Here is a 25,313-nt window from a genome sequence, read left to right as displayed (position 1 = left end):
TCCTATAGGTATAAAACCTAATTCTTCTTCTCTGGAAGATTTAGGGATGTTGGTTTTGGAGCTACTTTAGAAGGGGAAAGATTGGTCCAAACATTAGAGGTCTAGGCAGAAACACTTTTGTGTAGACAGAGAGGAAAGTGCCTGGCATCTCCTTATACTGATATATGGGACTCCATACTAGATAAATTGAACAGTCATGTACAATTTCTCCCTTTCCCCACATTCAGGACCAGATTGAGGATTCCTGTTTTGTATTACCAAGTCCAGCCAACATTTCCTTACTCCTCACCCCTCCTGAAGTCAATAGCAGATTAGCAAACCTCTGTTCTCTCCTAAAAATGAGCTGCACTGTCCTGTTTCCAAAGCCAGCTGAAAAGAGCCTGTGACTCAGCCTGATTGTTCTTCCTTTTCCTTTTTCTAATTTTGCCACATATGCCAGTAGGAAATTCCATGTAATTGGAATCCATTTCCTGGACAGACATTTTTCCTCTGTGTAGCACTTGACGACTCTCCCTGACACGGCTTGAAATAATAATAAAGTTTGCCAATTCTGACCTGAAACCTAATTTGTGGATTGTGAGGGGTGTTGTTTTTTTTTGTTTTGATTAGTTATTGTTTGTCTTTTCTACAGTCCCCATATTCTGTAGTTTGGACAATTTCACTTGACTATGTTCAACATTTTCCTGGATGGATTTAATGATTATTCTCTGTGAATGAGACTTTAAAATAAAGATAGAAAACTATTTGGCTACACATTGATACTCCCCAAAACCCAAGAACCTGATGTCATTGGTATGATGGCTCCTTGTAACAGCATGGATCAACATGGATCCCCAGGAAAACTTCCTTGACTTTATACAGCTCCTTTCACCATCTGGCAATCAGTCCTATGATGATGAACTTTTCTGTAGCTCGTTAATCTAGTCCTTACATATAATAGATGCACATTTCATTGTTCAATTTTTTTTGATGGTTCTGTAGCTTAGTGGGATGCATCAGAGCTTGTGGTCTGGTGGCACACCCTTCAGGAATGCTAGGTTCATCCATCCCTATGCTATGATATGTTGCATAGGCAGGGGGCTTTTATGGAGGAACTTTGGCTATTTCAAGTATTTTAAAAAATCACCACTAATTAGCCTGGTGTGCAGGCTTTGACACTGTAATGCTTGCCCGTGGGACTGAATTTGACATACATAAAACCAAAGGGAAAATGCATTCTTCAAACTAGTTTCAAAAATAGTTTTCCTTGTAAATTAAAACCATTAAATGTGCATCATTATTGCAGATGAGCATTCATGCTTTTTTAATAATATTGTCTGCATTTAATTTGTGCCTTCAAGACCTCATTATGCATTGGAGAAAAAATGTTGCCTTCCTACCCTTCTATTCAAATTACCATTTTATTCCCCCAAAGGATTCCAATTCCAAATTTGGGGAAGCTATTTCCATGCTACCATTCATAGTGAGAACAGATGACCTAAGAACATCTCAGAGACCCTATAGGTAGGATGATTATTGGGACAATGTCAGAGAAAGAAATAACTCTCCATGATTCCATGAGTACACATATAACTGAAAATGAGGGCAATGGGTGGAATTATTTAATATACAGCCATCTATCCCTCTGTCACTGACTCCCCCAAAAAGGGCAGACAAAAATGGAATCCTTTAGGGCCCAGTGTTATTTATTGCCAGGGGAAGAGTTGAATTTGGGCTATAATTTACACTCATTATAGAAAGTTGACCATTACTTTAAAATAATTTAATTAATAAAGAGATATTTACAGAACACGTGATGTTTACCAGGTGTTCTACTCCGCACTGTCAGCAATATTAACATGCATAAGTCATGTTCCATACCTTCATGGGAGCCGAAATTCAAGTTGAAGTTTCAATTTCAAGATTCTTTATTAATGTATTACAAGGTACTCCTCTTGCTTTGTTCACTTTTTCATTTTGCATCATTTGCTGGGCCTGTTGTTCAGTCGTACTAGGCAAACTATACACCTGCAAGGAAAAGGGAGGATATTGGGAAAAGAGAGGTGGAATCGGGACATCCATGCGAGAGATCTTTGCTTATGCTGTTCTCCTCTCAGCCCTTCTAGATTTTTCTCTCCTTTAGGGACTTGTGTTGCTTTTTCCTTGCCCATCAGAGCAATGTTAGGAATAAATGCGTCCACTTTGTTCTATCTCTTAAACAGTCGGCCAATAGACATGTTTATCCCTTCTCCATCCCTCCCTTCTAACACACCTCTTCCCCAAACCTCATTTCTCTTCATTTTCCATTCATCCCTTTTCCCTTCTCTCTTTCTTCCATCTCTTCTTTCTGTCTTTCTTCTTTCTCCTCTCCAGCTTTCCCTCTTTTAATCTCCTTTCCTACTTAATCATTTTGTTTTTGGTGCTAAATGAGTAATTTACTCCTTTCTTTGCCAGAAATACTGAACAGCAAGATAGGCAGGAACATATATAAATACATAAAGGAAAATCTCATCATCAAAGCTGGGAACCCAGGAGTAAAGTCCAAGGATACAATCTCAGAGGGATAAGTGGGATGGTTTAAGGTATTGTGTATATACATTATGTATGTACATGCACATATTTGTGATGTGCATGTATGTATATGTAATGCATGTATGTGTGTAAGGATGTATATATGTATAAATGATCATCATTTCTGCACTGCAAGAGGCAACAAGATAGATGAAGCAGGATATCCCTTTTGCTTCTATCTAGCTGGCTTGTTAGTGATGAATCTGGTGAAATGCTGAGGGTATTCTGGGCTTGGGAGTTCATTTCTTATGCCCAAGTCACAGCCCAGTACTTGATCCTGATGAAAGGTCCCAGTGGAGAGGGTGGGAATAAGCTATACAAGACCTCCCAGTTTGATTTTTCTTTTTTTTTTTTTCTAATTAAAGGGACCGTGCTTTGACTTACTTCTTAAAGAGGCCAATTAACTGAATGGGCCTTGGAATTCTCATTCAAAGTGAGAACCTGACAAGGTCTTAGCCTAAAAGGGTCAGGATCTCCTAGTGCATCCTGGGTCTTCCTCAATAGTCCTGATAAATATCAGAACACTGGACCCAGATGACCCTGGAGGAGAAAGTGAGGCTGGTGACCTTGCAAAGCCCTTCCTCACTCAAATCAAAGTGAACTGCAAATCCTGTCATCATCTTCCTGATATCATGGTCCTCTTCAAACACAACAACAATTACAAATAGTCATATGTGGGAAAAGTAATGATTTATGTCGATCTTTTTCATATCTATTTACTCTCTGTTTATCTGTCTCTCTCTGACTTCCACTTTCTCCCCTTCCCTCTCAATTGTAAGACACTTAAAGGCTGGAGTCATTTCTTCCCTTTTATTTCTCAAAGAATTATCTAGAATGATATTGAGCATATATGGTAAAAATTGGAGAGTTTTGGTAGATAAAAATCTCAAAATGATTTTGCAATGTAACATGGCAGTTGAAAATGTGAATGCTATTACTAAGTTAAAGTGAGAGAGTCAGGTTGTCTAGAGTGAAAGATGTGATTGTCCCTTTGTATTCTGTCTTGGTAATTACCATATCTGGGGTTTTGGATTCAGTTTTCAGAACCAGATTTTAAGAAGCATTTTGACAAGCTAGAAAGTATAGAAAGGAAAGTGAGCAGGAAGGCAGGGGGCCTCAAAGACATGCTGTACAAAGTTGATTGATGGAACTGGATATGCATTGACTGGAGAAGAAACTTTAGGGTGGGATGCATGAACTATCTTCAAGACTCCAATGGCTTCTAATGTGGACAGGGAATTAGACTTCTATTTTCTTTTTGATACCACAGAAAAGGGACACAATAGTTTTGATGTAAGGAGATACTTCTTAACAGCTAGAGCTTTACTCAAGTATAATGGGCTGCCTGTGGAGACTTACCCCCTTACTTTGTTGTTTTTTAAGCTAAGATTGGATGACCACGTTAGACATTTTGAAGAGTTAATTACTGTCCAAATAGAGATCGGAATAATTGCCCTCCTATGGTCTTTTTAATAATAATCCCAATACTTCATCATTCTGAGACTCATGGAGTCTACCCAGTAAAGTCTGACTGATGTAAAGTGGGTGGGTAGCGAAGGATGTTGATGCCTTTCATTTTGCCAGGTAGTCGCATGGGAGAGGCTAAAGGGCTAAATACCTTGACTTCATTTTGATGGGGGAATCTCTCATACCTCTCTTTAATTTTGTCCTCAGCTCTGTCCTTTTCAGTGTCACAGACATGTGATGAACACGTTTGTGAACAGCGGTGAGGCACTTTCCCAATATAATATCCAATTAAGCAGGGAGGCATGATGTACCTTCTTCAGGCTGCCTTTGCCATTATTATGATTGTTTCATTAAGTGCTGTATCTTACTTGGTATCTCTGCTGTCTGGGCAGCCAATCTCCTCATTCAGTTTACTCTTGTTTCAATGTCATCAACCTATTATTGTCTCTCAGCCTTCATACAGTGAGACTAATTGAAACAATTTATCCAGCTCAGAGGTGAAGGCATGATGGCTACATGTTTATATTCCCTGGATAGAGATGAGATGTTTACTTGTAAAGATTTCTCAGATGGGGATAGGTGTGAGTAATGTTCATCTATCTCCCTATGCTTTCCTTCTCTACCCTTTTCTCCTTACAATGAGGAGGCATGAATGCCTGAGAAATGGTAAATACAAGCAGAGAGAATTGAAGTAAGCCTGTATCTACCATTCAAGCACTGTCAGAAGAAATTTTCTGTTCTTTTCTTTTTCTTTTTTTTTTCTTTTGGGGGGAGGGAAAGGCAGGGCAATTGGGGTTAAGTGACTTGCCCAAGGTCACAGTGCTAGTAAGCTTTAAGTGTCTGGCGCCGGATTTGAATTCTTGTCCTCCTCACTCTAGGACCAGTGCTCTATTCTCTGTGCCACCTAGCCACCCTAAGAAGGGATTTTCTAAGAGACTGGGCCCAACAAGCAAAAACAAACAGGTACAATATGGGAGGAGAAAAATATTTGAGGGTACAGATTTGATGCAGGTTATCATTATATGATGTTTTCTTATATAAAAAAACAACAACAAAAAATAAAAAAAAACATTAACTTATAAGAACAAGCAACAGACATTCCCTGATGTTGGTGACTTGATGTTGGCTGTTTTTCTTGGCATCTGTGAGATATGTTAATTCTGAAGAAAATATTACTGATTTCTACCACTGGAATGATCATAAGAATGGCTAATGTGGGAAATTCTTCACCTTCAGTGTTGATGAATCAGCTTTTATTGTTTAGTTTTGAGATTACTTTAGTCTATTATTGAAATTTTAGTTTGCATATATGTATGTTTCCAAGAGAATAATTACTAATGAATGTCAGATCTATTGGCCTATGCTATTTTTAAGACACAATGGAAAATATTGAAGAGATTGATGGGTTCTTTATGAGGCTAAGAGTAGCAAAAGCTATGTTCAGTGTGTGTGGTTGGGCAGTTCTCAGAGAATTATGCAGAAATCTAGTGAGTGGGCAGAGGAATTAAATGGAGATAGATAGTCTTCCACATATTTATTATATATACATTTATTCTTTCATATCTTTATATATTATATTATATATTTGTTATAATCTACATAATTATAAATAAAGAATAAATAAATATTTTCATATTTAGAGAACTTGAATTTTAATCTCAGCTTTGTAACGTGTTGCCTGGCTGACCTTGGGCAAATTAATTCATCTGTCCTTCAATTTATTCTTCTGTCAAATTAAGGGAGAGAACTAGATGATCACTAAGTGTCCTTTCAGAATTGCATCTATAATCCTATGAACTGGCCACAGAGATAACTCTTAGCTACTACCAAGGGTCAGGCTATATCTGACATATGAAAAATAGAACACATATTTTCCAGCACTTCTCCAGTGGGTAAATGAGCTTGCAGTCAAACAACTACATTTTGTGACTGCATTTCTTGGTCCAGTATCAGTTCTAAGGTTCATAAATAGATGCTCTTGGGAAATCCAATTTTTGTTGTTTTTCATGTTCAATCTTATAAAAGGTCCTGGATTTAGGCTGAAGCTATTTCTGGAAGGTTACTGGAACAGGGTACCTGATGAGTAGGTATAGGTTGATGGATGTGTGTGTATATGTGTGTGTGAGTGTGTGTGTGTGTGATGGAGATTGAAATTGTACTATCAACGATGCTATATCCAGGATATAGTGAAATGAAATGACTCTTGGCATTATAGGGTCATGAAATCTTAGATTTGCATGACACCTCAAGGCTTATCTAATCTGACACCAAACTAAATAATGAATTCCAGCGACATCAGTACGAACAAATGGTTGTCTGTCCTCTACTGGATGGGCTCTGGTGACAGGAAATTTACAAATTCCAGAGGCACTCCATTCCATTATTCTGTTGTAGCCATGACTAATCTTATAATTCTAGATCCCAGTAAGTCTCGGGAGACTAGTGCATTGCCTTTGACTCCAAGACAACAGTGACATCCACACCAAATGACAGTTGTGTGCTTTTTCTGGAATTGTTAGCTAGCTACAATTGGACTTGTATATATCCTTATAGTATCTGTGTATTTGGACATCACTTTGATTTTGAGCATCATTAATTCTGCATTGAGCGCAGATAAGTAATACCGTTTAAGCTGATTTTCAGATTCTCTCCATGTGTGTATTTTCATACATTGCCTGAGACTGATGTTTCAGACGTTATGTAATATTTTCCTTTTGCTTTGGTGGTGTAGGCATAGGTGGTCTCGTCATGATTTTATTACTGTAGAGAACTCCTTGTATGGGGACTGTCTTCGGCAGTGTAGATATGCTGTGCCCTTGGGATTATTAGAAATTCAACTACCTTTTCCAATTGGATTGACGTCGTTATTGTTCAGTTGTGTCCAGCTCTCCATGACCCCATTTGGGTTTCCTTGGCAGAGATATTGGAGTGGCTTGCCATTTTCTTCTGCAGCTCATTTTATAGATGTGGAACTAAGGCAAACATGGTTAAGTGACTTGCTCAGAGCCACATAGCTTGTAGGTGTCTGAGGCAGGGCGGGCAGGGGAGAGAGAGGGGAGAAGTAGGAGAGAAGGGTAGAGGAGAGAGGGAAGGAGAGAGAAGTCCTCCATAAAGATTGCTCTAGTTTCTGTCCTCCCAAGAGACTGATTTCATCTGGAGGGCAGACTAATCAGTGAAACCTGTCATCTAGGAAGCAACAAAAGATGACTCCCAACCAGTCAATTTATCCTGGAGAAATACTAGTTGTTGAGACTTAATCCAATGTCATTTGTGCTCTCAGTGGGATACCTTATGAGGGTCTGCATCATCCATGTGGGAGATACTCATCAAAGTCTACACAAATTGATTGTAAATTGATTCAATTTACATTCAATTGATAGTAAATTCCCTTAATCCCCCCACCACATTAAAAAAAAAAAACTTTTTTAGTAGCTTTCTGGTAGAGCCTAACACATACCAACCCAAAGAGGTCTCTTGAGATTGTCTGACTCATAGCCTGTAACACTCACTGACTAATATAGATGCAACATGACCACAACATATGTTCTATCTTCTTTTCTACTGGGACGGTTACAGATGGCCACTTTAAATAGGTATTGGGCAAAGCAAACTGGGGTTTTCCTGCAGAAATCTTCCCACAGAATCAATATCCAGCCTCTTTTCAATAGTCCATTTGCTGTTTATGGTGCATAGTATTTATTCATAGTCTCTTTGAATCATTAGAATCATTAACACTTGAGTTTCATGACTGAAAGTTTTAATGTTTTCAATCAGCCTCAAGAAATACAAGGGGAAAAAAAGTCCAAATCAGACTCTCTCCAAAGGAGTAAATAAATCTCTGCAGTGGGAGGGAAGTTTATTCATGCTGAGATATGAAACCCAGCTTAGAAAATTGAGTTTGATCAGGGAGTGAATTTCTCATCCTTCAGAGTGAAATTAGAGTGAATTTTTAGTCCTAGGAGACTGATTCTAGGGATTGGCAGCTATTGCATTCCATTTGAGGCATCCTTTTCCAGACTAAGATCATCTAGTACCTTCACATAGCACTCCTTTTAGTGAACTCCCTACCTGTTTGTCCTCCTCTTCATCTGCTCTGTGTAATGAATGTCCTTCCTGAAACATGAACCCTCAAAGTGTAGTTATTAGTCCTGCTATCTGAGCAGAGGGCAGACAGACCGTTTCCTTCCTAGTTCTACCTCATTTTAGACACCATATTTCTATAAATGCACCCTCAGTACATATTGACTTCCCCCAATCTGGGGAACTGGAGTGGAGAGACACTGCTTGACTTTCAGTTAACTCATGTTTAGCTTGCAATCCACTAAAACTCCAAAATCTTTTTCTCATGAGCTCTCGACCAGACCACCTCTGTTGTCTTCCATCTTGTTCTTCTGAAATCCATATTTTAAAACTCTGTGTAGACTCCTGCATTTTTATCTATTGAATTTCATTGTTAATACAAAATATTTTATAGGACCATAGATTTTCAGTTGAAAGGTGACTTATAGATCATCTATTCCAACCCCTTCACTTTTACAGATGAAAAATCTTGAGGACCAAAGAGGTTAATTAACTTGCCCAAGGTCACACAGATCATAAGTGGCAGAACTGAGATTTACATTTATTATGGTTTTTGTTCAGTCATTTTTTTATAGTCATGTTCGATTCTCTGTGACCCCATTTGGAGTTTTCTTGGCAAAGGTACTGGAGTGATGATACTGATCCTTTAACTTCAAGTCCTTGGCTATTTTCACTCATACCACACAATCTGCTACATTCTAACCACTGTTCTATTCCTCAATATCTTTTTGGATTCTGTTACTGTTATCCAGTATATCTGCTTCTACTCCCAGTTACATGTGAACCACACTTTCCATATGCATCAAATCTATGCCTTAATCCTTTTTTTAAATAGTTACACAGTCAGCTCTTTTAGAGTTACTGGTGAATATGGTTGTTTAAATATTTTATGAAACATGAGTGGGAGATTTCTTGAGGAACTAACAGGGCTCTCGGATTTTGGTAGATGTGCTTTTTTAATGATTGGATACTATGTCTTTACCTTAATACAATTAGAACTTACTTTGGCATCTTGAATTATTCATATCATTTCATCAGTATGCATATTGCTTCCCAGATGCAGGTTATCATCTTTAGGGCTTCCCAAGACCCCACCACGCCACTTTAAAAAAGTGTCACTTTTTGGTATCAATGTTTTAGTGATGAGCTTCCTTGTAAATATAAATTTTTTGGATGGATGGATATGTGGATATGGAAAGTCAGTCAACAAGCAATTGATATATGCTTTCAATGTGCCCTGCATCTTGCTAAGTAGTGGAGATACAAAGAAAGGTTAAAAACAATTCCTGACTATGAGGAGCCTTCATTCTCAATTCTAACATGATAGACTGCATGTAAATAGCTAGGGACATCTAAGATACATACAGAGCAGATGGACAGTATCTTGAGTGGAAAAATTGTTGAAAACCAGCAAAATCCTCTAGGGCATAGGAATTGGACTTTACTTTGAAAGAATCTGGGATTAGAAAGCATTGCAGAAATGTGTAACAGTCAGTGCCAAAGCACAGAGATGAGAGATTGGGTTTATTATTTCATTGATTGCCTGGATGAGGGCATTTTATCAGTAAAAGGTGGCACCTTCTCCACATCTTATGTCTCTCTCTATGTCTTTCCTCCCTCTCTCTTTCTAGTTTATATATAACTTAATACATATATATGCATAATATACATAAGTATATCCATTCCATCTATCAGCCCAGACTTAAGTGTTTTAGCTTACAAAAAAAGTCAAAATTTGTATTATACTGTTAACTTTTAACTAATTTAATTTAATTAATTTAAATTAATTAATTTAACTTTAACTAATTAAGCTTTTGGGAATACTGGGGTCAACTCTTCATTAGGCATTAGGGAAAAGTGTTAGTGGGAAAGCCACTGAGATATTATTTTGCAAATAAATGGTTTTGAAACTTGGCTATCATCATCTATTTCTGCCTAGACTTTGTTGGCCAAAGTTCCAGATTCAAGCTGATTTGAGTCAGTGTTTATGTTGTTGAGCCAATATTATGATTTATTATGGAAACTAGTGACAGCATTTTTTTATAAAATAAAATCGGTAAAAAATGATGCACAAGTTAAGAGAGGGTTTATTATTCTTATACTTAAATGAAGTGTGATTTCATACATCTGGCCATTACTGTAACTAATGTAGATTGTAACCTTTCAATTTTTTTTTAATAGAAGGCCTGTGGGACAAAGGTCAAATGTTGTCATCAGCATGTCTCTGTCTCTGGATAAATGACCTTGAATTTAGGTAGGCTGGTCCTAGGATGACAGATATTTAGTCCAACCTGGGCCTATATTCAAAATCTTTCTAGTTGGGTAGGACTTGCTAGATCTTGTATTTTACATTGAAAGCCTCCAAAACAATATTATTATTGCTATTGTTTGGTGTGGGGTAGGGGAGGATTGTGCATTCATTGTTTACTGATCTTTCTTAGTGAGGCGATGCCCTAAAATGCTCTGTCTCCATTTGACCAGTGCTGATCACTGTTCATTTCATATTATGCTGATCGGAGCCTTTGGCCAGAGCATCTATGAATCATATTTCTGAAAAACTTACTCAATCCTCTTCCAAACCACAAACTACTCTTCTTTCATAGGTAGTTTATTTTTTTTTCTTATATGCCCTGATCTGCCATTTTTATCAATCTTACTATACCAGCACCTTAATCTATAAAACATAACTGTCAAGCCTCTAAATTTTCAGAGAATAGACAAGTGCCATTATATCAGAGATCTAGGATGTTCTCACCCTGAGTTAGGGTGCAGAACAATTGGTTTCCTGTTTTATAAGGAGGAATGCCATTTTGAGCCATGCCTATAACCTGCTTACATATAACTCAGCTTGTTCTCTGAACTGGGGCTATTCTGTAGTTTTTATAGCAAGGAATTTATTAAAGAGAATGCCCCAAAGTCCTGAATCACCACATATTACACAGACACACACGCAAACACCCCTGAACTTGAATATTACTACCACCCTGGATTGACTTAGAAAATATATTTTCTAGAGCCCAGTGGTTTATCAAATTCATTCTACAACTGGTTGATCCTAAGAACACTTGTTTGTCATAATCAGATTTAGAAGTCGTATATCTCTTTTCAAGTGATGATTGTGTTGTAACCTCTGGCTCCACATTTCTGGTAGGGATAGAGCAGATTTCCAGCGTAAATGAAAACTGTAATGGTCTTATCAAATCGTAACAGCTTGCGTTTTGTTTAACCGTGCTGGAAATTAGTTTTTCAGGCACTGATCTTGACAGGTCAGCTGTCAAAAATTGTTGTGTGTGTCCGTAAATTCATCGATCCCATAAACAAAATATTGTCCACAAGTAGAAGTAGAAGTCAAAATTGACACACTTAGGTACAAATGAAATGGTCTGGAGCTGGCAGATGTAGACGCTGGAATTCTCTGGGCCAAAGGTTTCCTCAAGTCCCATTTATCAACCTTATCTGCATCACTTACTTCTTATAGACTGAGTCATGTACCTCTCTGCCTGGCGAAGGGGGAAATCACAGCTCAAGGGGAAGAGGGACAAATCTTTCTTTCTCCCAAAGGTGGGGCAGTGTGAATGTTGTAAATTTCAGAGACCACTGGGGGAAATGAGGATGGGCATTCTATTTGTCTTTTAATTTAAATAGACTATTTTTCTCTTCTCACCAAGTGTGACATACATCTACTACCTGCATGTGGTTTCTCAAAATCAAAATTATTTGGAACTCAAAAGCTTGTGGAATTGAATGTTGTAAAGTCAAAATAAATTAAAAATCAAAATTTATTGAAATTAAAATCACTCGTCCTATATTGGGGTCCAGAGTGACAGGCTCTGTGGGAACAGAGAATATCCCCTAGTGATAGACTTTCAAATGTGAATAGCAACTGAGTCACTGAAAACTCTGTATAGCACTGGTGTATTCTAGACTCTAAAGAAATAAACCCACCAACTATTTACAGAAGTTTGGCTCAGTTCTATTTTAGGTTGAATTAGCTAGGTTAGTGAAGAGCACATATTGAATTTCCTTCTATTACTTGCCTTCTTTCCCTACTTGAAAAAATGTCCTCAATGTACCACCCTCACCCAAAAATTAATGTTTTGTTCATGAGAGGGCAGCAATCTCTATCCAGTTCCCTACCAAATAATACCTATAGGATTGGCTAGGCAGTGTAGTTGATAAAGTTCTTTATATACTTGAAATGTGAAACCTTCACCTGAGAAACCATAAAAATTTGCTCCCAGTTTTCTATTTCTCTTCTAATCTTGGCCCATTGATTTCATTTGTCGAAAAACTTTTTTTTAATTTGATGTAGCTGCAATTACCCATTTTATATCTCACAAAGTTCTCTATCTCTTGTTTATTCATAAATTGTTCTCCTATCCCTCAATCAGATCGGTAATTTGCACCATATTCTTTCTTCTAATTTTCTTACAATATCCCCATTTATATCTAGGGTATGTGTCCATTTTGACCTTATCTTAGTAAATAGTATAATATATTTGTCCATGCCTAATTTCTGCCAGATTGCTTTCCAGTTTTTCCAACAATCTTTAACAAATAATGAATTCTTATCCCGAAAGCTCACATCTTTACATTTCTCAAACACAAGGTTACAATAATCACTTGCTACTGTGTATTGTATGTCTATTCTGTTCCACTGAACCACTTAGCCAGTACCAGAGAGTTCTGATAATTATTGCCTTATAGGAGGAGATAAGATTTGGTAATACTAATCTCCTTCCTTTACATTCTTTTCCATTAATTCCTTTGATATTCTTGACCTTTTGTTCTTCCAAACAAATGTTGTTATTGTATTTTTAGCTCAGTAAAATTTTTTTTGGCTAAGTTAATTATATAGGATTGAATAAATAGATTAGTTAAAATTGCCATTTTTATTATATTGCTGTGTTTCTGCATGAACAATTAATATTTCCCCAATTATTTAAATCTGGCTTTATTTGTATAAAAAGTGCTTTATAATTATGTTAATGTAGTTCCTGTGTCTTGATAGGTATACTCCCAGGTATTTTAAACAGTCTACAGTTATTTTAAATGGGGTCTGTTTTACTATCTCTTCTTGCAAGATTTTATTGGTGATATATAGAAATACTGATTGTTTATGTGGGTTTATTTTACATCCTGGTACTTTGCAAAATTATTCATTGTTTTCACTAACTTTGTAGTAGAATCTTTAGGATTTTCCAAGTTAATCATCATATCATCTGCAAAAAGAGATGCTTTATTACCTCATTGTCCATTCTTATTCCTTCAGTTTCTTTTTCTTCTCATTGCTATTGGTAGTCATTCTAATACAAAATTAAATAATATTGTTGACAATGGGCATCCTTGTTTCACTTCTGATCTTATTGGGAAAGATTTTGGCTTGTCCCCATTACAAGTAATGATTGCTGATGGTTTAGGTAAAAATTTCTAATCATTTTAAATAAAGATCCATTTATACCTATGCTTTTGAGTGCTTTTAATAGGAAAGAGTATTATATTTTATCAAAGCTTTTTCTGTATTTATTGACATAATCATGATCTTTGTTACTTTTTTTATTGATGTAATCAATTATGTTAATAGTGTTTCTTATGTTAAACCATCTTTGCATTGCTGGCTTAAATCCCACTATGTCACAATGTATTATCTTTGTAATATATTGTTGTAGTCTCCAATCTAGAATTTTATCTAGGATTTTTAGATCCATATTCATACTATTAATGAAAATGGTGTATAATTTTGTTTCTGTGTTTTTGCTCTTCCTGGTTTAGGTATTAGTACAATATTTGTTATGTAAAAGCAGTTTGATAGGACACTTCTTTTGCCTATTATTCCAAATAATTTATTTAATCTGGAAATTAGTTGATCTTCAAACTTTTGGTAGAATTCACTTGGTAAGTCTATTTGGTCCTGATTTTTTAGGAAGCTTATTTATAGTTTGTTCAATTACTTTTTCTAAAATATTTATATATTTTATATATTTGTATATTCTATTTTCTTTTCTGTTAATCTAGGCAGTTTATATTTTTGGAGATTTTCCATTTAACTTAAATTGTTAAATTTATTGGCATATAATTGGGCAAAATAACTCCTTGTAATAGCTTTGATTTCATCTTCATTAGTGATATATCCACCCTTGTCATTTTTAATACTAGTGATCTGGTTTTCTTCTCTCTTTATAAAAATCACATTAATCAATGGTCTGTTTTCTTGTTTTTTTTTTTTTTATAAATTTACCTCCTAATTTTATTTCCCAATTCAGTGGTTCTTTACACTCAATTTTATTAATCTCACCTTTCACTCTTAGGATTTCTAATTTGATATTGAATTGGGAATATTAAATTTGTTCTTTTTTAGTGTTTTTTAATTGTATAACTAATTCATTAGTCTGCTCTTTCTGCATTTTATTGACATAAGCATTTAGAGAAAATATACATTTTCCTCTGATTTTCTTTTGTTACATCCCATAGATTTTGATATGTTTTTCTCATTATTGTCATTCTATGAAATGTACTTAATGATTGTTTCTATGATGTATTCTTTAAATCAGTCATTCTTTAAGGTTAGGTGATTTAGTCCCTAGTTTTTAATTTGTGTTTTTGTGGTTCTTTATAGAATATAATTTTTATTGAATTGTGATCTGAAAAGGATGCATTTAATATTTCTACTTTTCTGCATTTAACTATAAAATGTTATGCCCTAATATACTTTCAATTTTTGTAAATCTATCACTGAGAAAAAAAAGTATATTTCTTTTTATTTCCATTCAGTTCTCTTCAGGTAGCTATCATATCTAACTTATCTAAGATTCTATGTGGGGAAGCTAGGTGGCACAGTGAATAGAACATCCAGACTTGGGGTCAGGAAGACCAGAGTTCAAATTTATAGATGTGTGACTATAGGAAAGTCACCTAAACCCAGTTGCCTCAAAAAAATTCTATTCACCTCCTTAATGTATTTCTTGTTTATTTTATTTTTGGTTAGATTTATTTAATTCTGAGAGGGCAAGGTTAAAGTCCCCCACTATTAAGGTATGGTTATATATTTCCACCTGCAATTTACTTAACTTGCTAATTAAAAAAATAGATGTTATATCATTGAGTACATATAGATTCAGTATTTATTTTGCTTCATTATTTATGATACTTTTTATCATAATAATTTTTTCTTTATTTCTTTAAATATATTTTAGCTTTAACTATATCTGAGATCTTAGTTGGCTACCCTTTTTTTTTACTTCAGCTGAAGCATGCAAAATTCTTCTCTAGCCCTTTATTTTTACTTTGTGTGTATCTCGTTTTTAAATGTATTTCTTGTAAACAGCATATTTCCAGATTTATATATATATATGTATATATACAAGTATATATATATATATATATTAAAAGCAATCGGGGTTAAGTAACTTGCTCAAGGTTACACGGCCAGTTATTTCTGGGTGTGGTGCTGAGTACCTGAGCCCAGATTTGATCCAGGTCATCCCGACACTGGAGCCGGTGTTCTTACTCGCTGAGCCACCTGGCCACCCCTAAGCAATTGGGGTTAAGTAACTTGCTCAAGGTTACATGGCCAGGTGTTTCTGGGTGGGTGCTAAGTGTCTGAGCCCAGGATTTGATCTCCAGGTCTTCTCAACACTGGAGCCGGTGCTCTTACTCGCTGTGCTACCTGGCCCGCCCCCAGATTTATATTTTTAATCCATTCTGCTATCCAGTTATATTTTATGGGTGAGTTCATGCCATTCATATGCAAAGCTATATTTGCATATTTCTCTCCATCCTGTTTGTCATCACTATAATCCTTCTCACTCTCTCTTTTTATCCTATCCCCCCAAAGTCTGATTTCTAGTCACTACCTCCATAATCTGGACCCTTTTAAAGAATCCCTCCCTAATCTTTTCCCTTCATCTGCTTATTCCTTAATCTACCTATCCTTCTAAGAATTCGTCCCTTATCTTCTCTCCCCAAATTCCTACTTCTTGATCTACACACCCTTCTACAAATCTCTCCATTATCCTCCCATATCCTTCTATTTCTTTATAAATTTAGAAACTTTTATACATACATATATAATTCCTTCTTTCACACAGTTATGAGAATAAGGTTCCTACTCTTATAGCCCTCCACCCCTCACCTGTTTCCATTGTAACAGTTCTTGCATCCATGCCTCATTTATTTTAGATAATTGCTCCATTTTACTTTTCCATACCTAATTTTACTTTTTAGACTAATTCACTCATACTAAAACTCAAGTCCAAGCTTTCTATCTATGTATGCTCCTTCAAACTACCCAAATAATGATAACATTCTTAAGAGTACAGATAACATTTTCTAACATAAGAAGTAAATACTTTGACCTTTTTGAGTTTCTTATATAAATATATTTTTAATGTTCTTTAGTGTTTACCTTATGTTTCTCCTGGATCTTATATGTCAATTTCCATTGAGTTTTGGTCTTTTTGTCCTTAATACTGAAATGTTTTAAATTCATTAAATGTCCACTTTTTCTTTTCATTCAGGATTATACTCAGCTTTGCTGGGTAAGTTATTCTTGGTTGCAAACTTAGCTCCTTTGTTCTTTAAAATATAATGTTCCAGGCCCTTTGATCTTTTGATGTAGAAGCTGCTAGCTCTTTGTTATCCTGAGTGAGTGTAGCTCCATAGTACTTTTTTTTCTTGTTACTTGTAATATTTTCTTCTTAACTCAGAGCTTTGAAATTTTACTATAATATTTCTATGACTTTTCATCTTGGGATCTCTTTCAGGTGGTAATTGATGGGGTTTTTAAATTTCCATTTTACCCTTTCTTTGTAGAACTTCAGTGCAATTCTCCCTAATAATTTCTTCTAATATTGAATCTAGACTTTTTAAAAATGGTAACTTTCTGTTATTTTAACAATTCTTTTATTCTCTCTTCTTGATCTGTTTTTCAGATCAATTGCTTTTCTAATGAGATGCTTCACATTTTCTTCTATTTTTCATTATTTTGATTTTGTTTTATTATTTCTTGGTGTCTTAAAATTTCATTAGCTTCCCTTTGTCCAGTTCTAGATTTTAAGCAATTATTTTCTTCCTTAAGTTTTTGGATACATTTTTTCCCAGTTGGTTGGCTTTCCTTTCATAATTTTCTTGATTTTCTTGGATTGTTATGCACACACACACAAGCATGCACACACACACACACACACACACACATATATACATATTTCCTCAATCTCTTTCATTTCCTTTTTAAATCCCTTTCAAGCTTTTTCAAGAATTATTTTTGGGCTTATGACTAGTTAACATTTTTTCTTTGAAAAGGAAATTTTTTTTAACTTCATTTTCTTCTTCTGAATATGAACCAAGATTTGTCTCCCCAAAGTAGCTATCTATGGTTGGTTTCTTTCTCCTTTGCTTAATCATTGTTATTATTATTATTATTGAGTTGCTGATTATTTTAGTCAGGTTCTGTTCCTTAGGTGTGGGGGTGATGCCATAGGCTTCAGGTTTTTTGTGCTAATGTTTTTTGAGCTTTGTCTACAGCCCTAACTTCAAGGACTCCTCTCTACCCCTGAGCCACAACCAGGGACCCCAGCCCCATTATCACCATGAATGTTCTCCCTCTCTGTAGTCTCTCCTGGCTTTAAATGTCAGTTCACCCCCTTGCCCTGAAAACCTGGGTCTCTTCTCTCCTGCAAGTGCCCATTGCCAGTAGGGTCCCCACTCCTCTGCTACTAAACTCACCAGGAGTGTTACTTGCTCCTCCTCAGCCACTGCTCAACCTGGGACCACTGATCCTGTGACAGCAGAGGGTCCCTCAACCTTCCCCTGTTCAGATGTCAGACCCTGACATTATCAATGAGATGGAAGTTCTTGAATGCAGCTACCCCCAGGGTTTGTTGTTTATTGATTCAGCAGAGTCATCCTGGAGGTGTTTTGCACTTCTATTAGGCTACTGAGAGATCAAGTATTTTCTGAGATCCTCTCAAGTCCAGTTAGGGGAACAATTGCCTTATCCAGACTTTTAATTATTTTATCAAAGATCACTTTGAAGTAACATTTTAACTTGTTTGTGGGATAATTTAGGTGAGTCTAGTATTTCCCATGTTATTCAGTCATCTTCCCCTCTGTTAACTTTCAATCTTGCTATGTGACTTTCTGCAAATTATGTGACTTCTCTGAGCCCCACTTTGTCAATAAAATTTAAGTATTTTGCCCTGCTATTATGTGTCTACATGTACATGTACACATGTGTATTTGTACATGTATGTCTATGCATACAGATATATAGTATGTGTACATACATGTCTAGTGTGTGTATTTATATTTGAATGTATTTCTATTTCTACATCAGCTATAAAAATACCTACCTAATCAGGGTTGTACCAAGGGTCAGCTGAGATAATGCAAATGAAAGGATTTTTTGAGTGGAGAGGGTCTATGAAATGTACAGAGTATAAGGCTTCTCACTTCTATGGATTTTAGGGAAATTTATAATAGCCTCAATGACTCAACAGGCATATATGACCATTACAAAGGCCATTGTGACCTGTGGCATCATAAGGCGTGACTTACATGCAGTATTAAGGAAGTGATTTCTCCCTCTGGTCGCATTGGTGATACCACATCCAGAGAACCCCATTCTCTTTTAGGAACTACATTTCTGCAAGAGTATTGATATGTGTTTTAATTTCTGGAGAAGGACAACCAGGATGGTTAAAAGTCTCACCATCATGCCATATGAGGATGAACTAAAGGAAATGGGATGGTTTAATGTGAAAAAGAGGGAATATGATAGTGATTTTCAAGTACTTGAAAACTTATTTGACTTAATCAGTCCGACTGCAGAGGGCAAAAATGGGGGAAATGGATGCAAGTTGTAAAGAGAAAAAAAGAAGTCTGATGTCAGGGGGGAAATATTGCTAACAATTAGATCTTGGCATGAAGGGACTGGACTGCTTCAAGGTAATTGTTTTTCTCCCATTAAAGGTCTGCAAATGGAGGCTAGAAAATAACTTTTTGTGTGTTTTTTTTGTTGGGATTCCTTTTGGGGATATAGCCTTTGAATTATCTTCCATCTATAAATATGTGATTCTGCAATATAGGCATACAGGCAATATGCATATATAAGCACGTTCATATTGTATATGTGCATATGTGGATTTATATATGGAAAAATATCAACGACAATAACAATAATGCTAGCTAGCATTTAAATAGCATTTTAATGTTTTTTAAGGCACTTTACAAATATCTCATTTGATCTTCCCAACAACCCCTGGAAGTAGGTACTATTTTTATTTCCATTTTATAGATGAGAAAACTGTAGTAGATGGTGGTTAAATGACTTGCCCAGAGTCACACAGTTAGTAAGTGTCTGAGCTCAGATTTGCACTCTAGGCTTCCTCACTCCAAGTTCAGCGTCCTGTGCACTATTGTGCCACCTAGTGGCCTCTATAAGCACCCATAGTGATATCTGTGTGTCTATAAATATTTGTTGTCAGAGGTGGTATAATGGTTAATCTACAAACATCCTTTTTGAGACATTTTTTTTAGCTCCCCTTTATCCCAAATTTAAAGGAGAATTCTGCTTCTACATATTTATAATAAAGTTCCACTTCCTTCATATTCTTATCACAAGAACTAGGGGTGCATGATATGAGAAATTGTAGAAGAACCACTAGATTTAAAATGGGAGGAAATGGTGTGGATTCCTGTCTCTGCCACTTGGGCATGTCAGTGACCCTCACTGAGACTCAGTTTCATCTTCCATGAAATGGGGGTATTGGATTAGGTAACTTCTGATGTCCTTTCCATTTCTGCATCTATAATCCTACAATTCTATGCTCTTCCTATTCTAAGAATCTGGAATAAGAATCAAGTCAAGGGAATATAAGTGGGAGGGGATATGCATTTATATAGCACCTACTGTATGCTAGGAACTGATTTTTAAAAATATTTTCTCATCTTATCCTCACAATAACCCTTGGAGGTAGGTATTATTGTTACCCTTATTTTATATTTGAGGCAACTGAGGCAAACAGAGGTTAAGTGACTTTCCCAGAATCATTTAACTAATATGTAACTGAGGCCAAATTTGAACTCAGGCCTTCCTAACTCTATGCCATTTTCTATCCCCTGTGCCAAAAGCTAAATATTGAAAGTTTACTGAAAAGATCTTTAAATCTCTGCCATCTTGATCATGCCCTTGAAGTCTGGCCTATGGACTTGATTTGAGACTTCTCCCACAAAAGTTCTGACCTTTGATCCCATCTTCAGGTCTCCCTGGTAATGTTCACCCTCTTCCTCTACTTCTGGAGTATCCAGAGACTATGTATTGATCAATAGTTGAGACACTGACAAGAGGGACAAATGAATTGAGACCTTGGATTTATTGCTTTTCTCTCCTGGATCAAAGGTGTTTCCAATTGAGACAACACTGGGAAAGGAAAATGCAATATCCCCTTTGAGATTGGTTCATAGGATCAGGTCCTTCATCAGCAACAAATGCTGTGTAGCTGAGGGCATCAGAGTACAGACCCTTTCCAGCCAGAATGGATATCATGCTTTACATCAGGGTTTCCCATCATAAACTGCACTATTGAGATATAAAATTGCTAACTTCCCTTCCATGAATGACTCTGCCCTCTGAAGCCTTCAGAAGCTGAGTCACTGTGACTCAAGGACAGGGAGAGGGAAAGAAAAAGAGGGAAAAAGGGGACAGGGACAGGAGAAGGGTGAATGAGGGACTGTGTATTGGCATTTCTTTGTCTCCCTAGCATTTAGCAGTATGCTTGGAACTGAGAATCATCAAACAATAGGATTATTTCAAAAGAAATTCTGCCATCCAATTTTCTGTGAGCAAAAGTTTGCATGGGGATGGGCTTTACAAGTTTATAAGAAACCCCCATATAGCTTGTCATTTTACAAATAAAGTTTCCTGTGAGAATGTATCCCATCTTCCAATGAGTTCCATACCATGCCAGATGTATTATGAACTTTTCTCCAAATTGTTCTGTTAGTAGTGACGAAGTCTGCTACAGAAAGCCTGGAATTCATGATAAACTTTTTTACCCCCTTTTCTAGGATATGAAATATATACTTGTGTGGCAGCAGAAGGCACAAAAATGCTGATTTGAATAATAAAGTAGCCTGGGACATTTGTAGGAAGAATATAGGAACTCACATTTTCACCACTGACATATAATTAATAAGTCATTTCAATTCACCGATGTAATTATTCTTCACAATACAATAGAACAACTGGATGAAATTCCGATCTCTTCCAAACAGTCTTCCGTCCCTTTAACTCATTGGGACTCTTGGCTAGAGATGCACTTAGGAGTTTTTATTGTAACATGTATTGAAATCCTAGTATCAGAAAAGTGATCTGAAATGGGTCGGTCATCAGCTGAGAGGGAGTTAAGTGGAGGGGTGGGAAGAGCCACCCGCTATAGCCTGCCACTCAGCAAATTTCTAGTTAAATTATCCTCACTAACTGGGGGCAGCCATTTCTATACTACTGAACATATGCAGGTAACACTAATACCCTGTAAATTTGGTACTCTGAGTCTAAGCCCTATTCACTGCCATTAGTTACAGATCAATTCTAGGCTCATGAGAAATTCCACGGGTCATTGCTTGCTTGTTCTCACTTCCTAACTGGATACGTATGCTGGATCTGAGCTGGGAAGGGGACTTGGCAAGGATTAATGGAACATGGGAATGGTTATTCTTTTCTTTATATCTTTATTCTTTTCTCCTCCACAGCTGGCGACTTGGGACTCAGAGAAGGGTCTGAATGGCAGCCTGCAGGAGAGGCACACAGGCAGCCACCTCCATGGACTGACACTCAAAGTGGTGACTGTCTTGGTAGGATCATGTTAAGGAATCAAAAGCTCCATGCTATCTATTGCTAAATGTCCTTGCCCCTTCTAATATCCTATCCATATATTAAACTGATAATGTTACCTTGGAGGGGAGAGACTTGAATAATGGAGCTAGAGAACTTTTCCAAAATTTGACTCCATATGAACTATATTATACATATTTCTACTCTCTATTCTCTTCCCAGATATTCCTTCACCTCCATTCTGGCAGTAATGGTGAAGATAATAGCATTTTCCTCCCTCCTCCTAGAAGTGGCCCTCTCTCTTCCTTCACCCAATCACCTAAGTACATTTTGTTAATTGAAACAATTCCTTGAGTTTCATTCCCAAAAGGATCACACTAGATTAGGTGAATACATGAGAAGGGAATAATGAAAAATGTTGTCATTCCATATAGTTGTCCATAGAATCAAAGTTTGCTTTCCTTTGGAGAGGAGAAGGAGGCGGGGGGTAGGGATAGGGAGAGGACGAGCTGAGTTACCCAAGTAGTTGGGTCCTTATTCAGGCAGCTCAGTCTACTCACAGGTTGTGTTTGTCCTTCATTTTTGAAGAGGATCATGGCATCAGGGAAATGATGACATGATTTTTGGTTGACTTTGATTGGAGTGAGGGAGGGCTGGGCAAGGTCACTAGCCTCACTTTCTCCTCTGGAGCCATCTGGATCCAGTGACCAGATATCCATCAAGATGATTGGAGATGACTCGGGATACAATAAAAGACCCTAATCCCTTTAGGCTAACATCTTTTCAAGTACTCACAGAGTGAGGTATCTCCCATAGAATATCTCCACAAAAGCACATATTCTTCTAGTTATATGTGAATTGACAGAGACACCACTATGACCATATGTTTTCCTCTATAATAAATGAACAGATCACAACAATGAACAGATCTCAAAGATCTGAACTAAAGATGATTATTCCATTATTTATGGACTGGGTTTCACCTACACCAACATACTAGAGATCCACAAACATAGCTATTGAACAGAGGTCTGATATATCTAGAACAGTCGCCCCAAACAGTACATTAGAATTGTTTTCATAATTATTCTTAATTTATGTTAAATCCCATTCTCCATTAATATTTTATGTAGTCGCAGTCCCAAACTAGCAAGCATTAACATCCTTGCTACTCAATTATATTCTTTGAAAATAAGTGCCTTTAATATTAGCTTAAACATTGTATTTTTCTCAGGAAGAACCTTTTGTGATGGTGGCGGAGAACATACTTGGGCAGCCAAAGCGCTACAAGGGCTTCTCCATTGATGTCCTCGATGCCCTGGCCAAGACTCTAGGATTCAAGTATGAGATTTATCAAGCTCCTGATGGCAAATATGGTCACCAGCTCCATAACACCTCCTGGAATGGGATGATTGGAGAACTCATTAATAAGGTAGGTCTGCTAAAAGAGAATTGAAGTGAAGAAATGAGTCCTGTTGGACCTTTGCACATTTGTAATCTTTGTGACCTTTTTGAGTCACAAAGGAAGAGCACAAACTGGGTACATCCTATATTTACTGTAGTAGAAAAATGATAGTGGGATGACAGAGGAATTTCCCCCTCTCTAAAGCATGACTCCCTATATGATACATTAATTTGGGAATAGAGCTGAAGACTCAAGCCATAATGACATGTCTGTAGAATAGCTTAATGTCCAAGGTGGAATATGTGTCATTAAAGAGAGCTTATTTTCTTTTACTTAGAATAACTCTGTATCTGAAAAATCCTTACCACAAAAACAGAGTGCCTCGGTATCCCTTCTGTTGCTGAGAAGAGATACTTAGAAGTGGAAATACAGAATTATGAAATTCTTGTAAATACTCCAGTGCCATTTGGAAGGATATGCATAGGAATCTGCCAAAACTCATGTATTTTTATCCCGTTCCTTGTTTATCCACCACTCTGGTGCAGTCAGTAATGAAGATAAAGTCCTGCTATGAGTGTCTTTCCATTTCCTAGATGGAGCTGAGCTATTGATCCTGGCACTGAGAGCCCATGGGCCTGAACATCCTGAAACACTTCAGGGCATGGTGGCCCTTCAGATCTGGAGGTTAAAGATACAACGTAGAGGAAGCCAACTTCTTAGCTTTTGACAAACAATTGTCCTCTATCTATCTTACAGAAAGATCCACTTCCTTGACTCAAGAGGGTTAGTACTAGGATTGAACCAGCTGTTAATTATTTCAGCTGGTCTCTGTTCCTATTCTAAAAGTGCTTAAAGTATAGTCTATATAGTTCCATCCCCCGGTTTATGCTCAATTCTCCTTCAATAAATCTTATCACCTTACCCTCAACTCCATGAAGTCTGTCTTAGAAAGAAGAATCACAGCACTGGCCTATAACTCTCCAAGATGACTGAAGCATCCCTGGTCATTATCTAACACCTAAGTGTTGAGGATCTACAATGTGCTACATGCCTTGTCCGAAGCTATAGATAAAGGAAGAGGAGAAGGCAGAGTCCCTAACCTTGAGTCTTGACAATGTGACTGGTGAAACAAGACTAACTCATAGTAAGAAATTAATGGAGGTGTAGAGTCTATGTTACCTAATGGAGTGAGTGCTGGGCTTACAGTCAGGAACTCCTGGATTCACATCCCGCCTTTGCCACTTATTAATTATATAATTCTGAACAAGTAATTTGATCTTCTGGTAATTTAGACAATTCCTGAGAAGGAAGCATGGGGTACTTGAAAGACTGCTGCAATCAGGGGACAGTATGAAAATATTTATTCTCTCATTTTGTTAACCTTGAATGGATTAATTAACCTCTTCAACTCTCAGTTTCACCATCTGTAAAAATAGCAAATTGGATTTGATGACCTCCAATATCCCTTCCAGCTTTAATCTATGATCCCATGATTCATGAATAGCTATAGTTTGTGTCATGTAGGAGAGAACTCCCATACTGGGAGTCCTCCACTCTGGCCAAAATTAGAGTCTCTTTGGCTGGTCACAGAATTGTGGAGTGTAGACAGTAAATACAGAGGAGTCTATAGGATAGAAAGTTCATCATGGGCTAGAATCCTCAAGGAAGAGGGAAAAGAATAAGCATCCATTTAGTGCTTACTAAGTGCAAGGCACTGTGCTAAGTACTTTAAACAAACATTGTTCATTTAGTCTTCACAACAATCCTGCCTGTTTATTGGCTATCATTATGGGAGGAAAGGTTTCCTAGGGGCAGATAAGGCCAACAGATTTGAGCAAATCATATTTAACACAAATTTATTAAGCACATAATATCTGTCAAGCACTATGCTATGCTTAGGGGAGACATAGGGAAGGAGAAAGAAAGAAAGAAAGAAAGAAAGAAAGAAAGAAAGAAAGAAAGAAAGAAAGAAAGAAAGAA

General features: G+C 36.8%; 1 protein-coding gene across 1 annotated transcript in view; it reads left to right on the top strand.

Annotated features, from left to right (window-relative positions):
- The window catches only part of GRID1 (glutamate ionotropic receptor delta type subunit 1), a 1,154,654-nt gene that overhangs the window by 986,645 nt on the left and 142,696 nt on the right, over positions 1 to 25,313 (top strand). Inside the window, exons 9-10 of the mRNA XM_069071354.1 lie at positions 21,847 to 21,948; positions 23,163 to 23,360. Coding sequence (XP_068927455.1) covers positions 21,847 to 21,948; positions 23,163 to 23,360 — 300 coding nt within the window. The remainder of the gene's footprint in view (positions 1 to 21,846; positions 21,949 to 23,162; positions 23,361 to 25,313) is intronic.

This window comes from Petaurus breviceps, unplaced genomic scaffold, assembly GCF_028583685.1.
Source record: "Petaurus breviceps papuanus isolate PSGF00001 unplaced genomic scaffold, PetGlider_PUasm1.0 90825, whole genome shotgun sequence".
NCBI classification, from domain to species: Eukaryota; Metazoa; Chordata; class Mammalia; order Diprotodontia; family Petauridae; genus Petaurus; species Petaurus breviceps.
The sequence above is the reverse complement of the archived record's forward strand: the minus strand, read 5'-3'. Positions and strand labels throughout refer to the sequence as shown.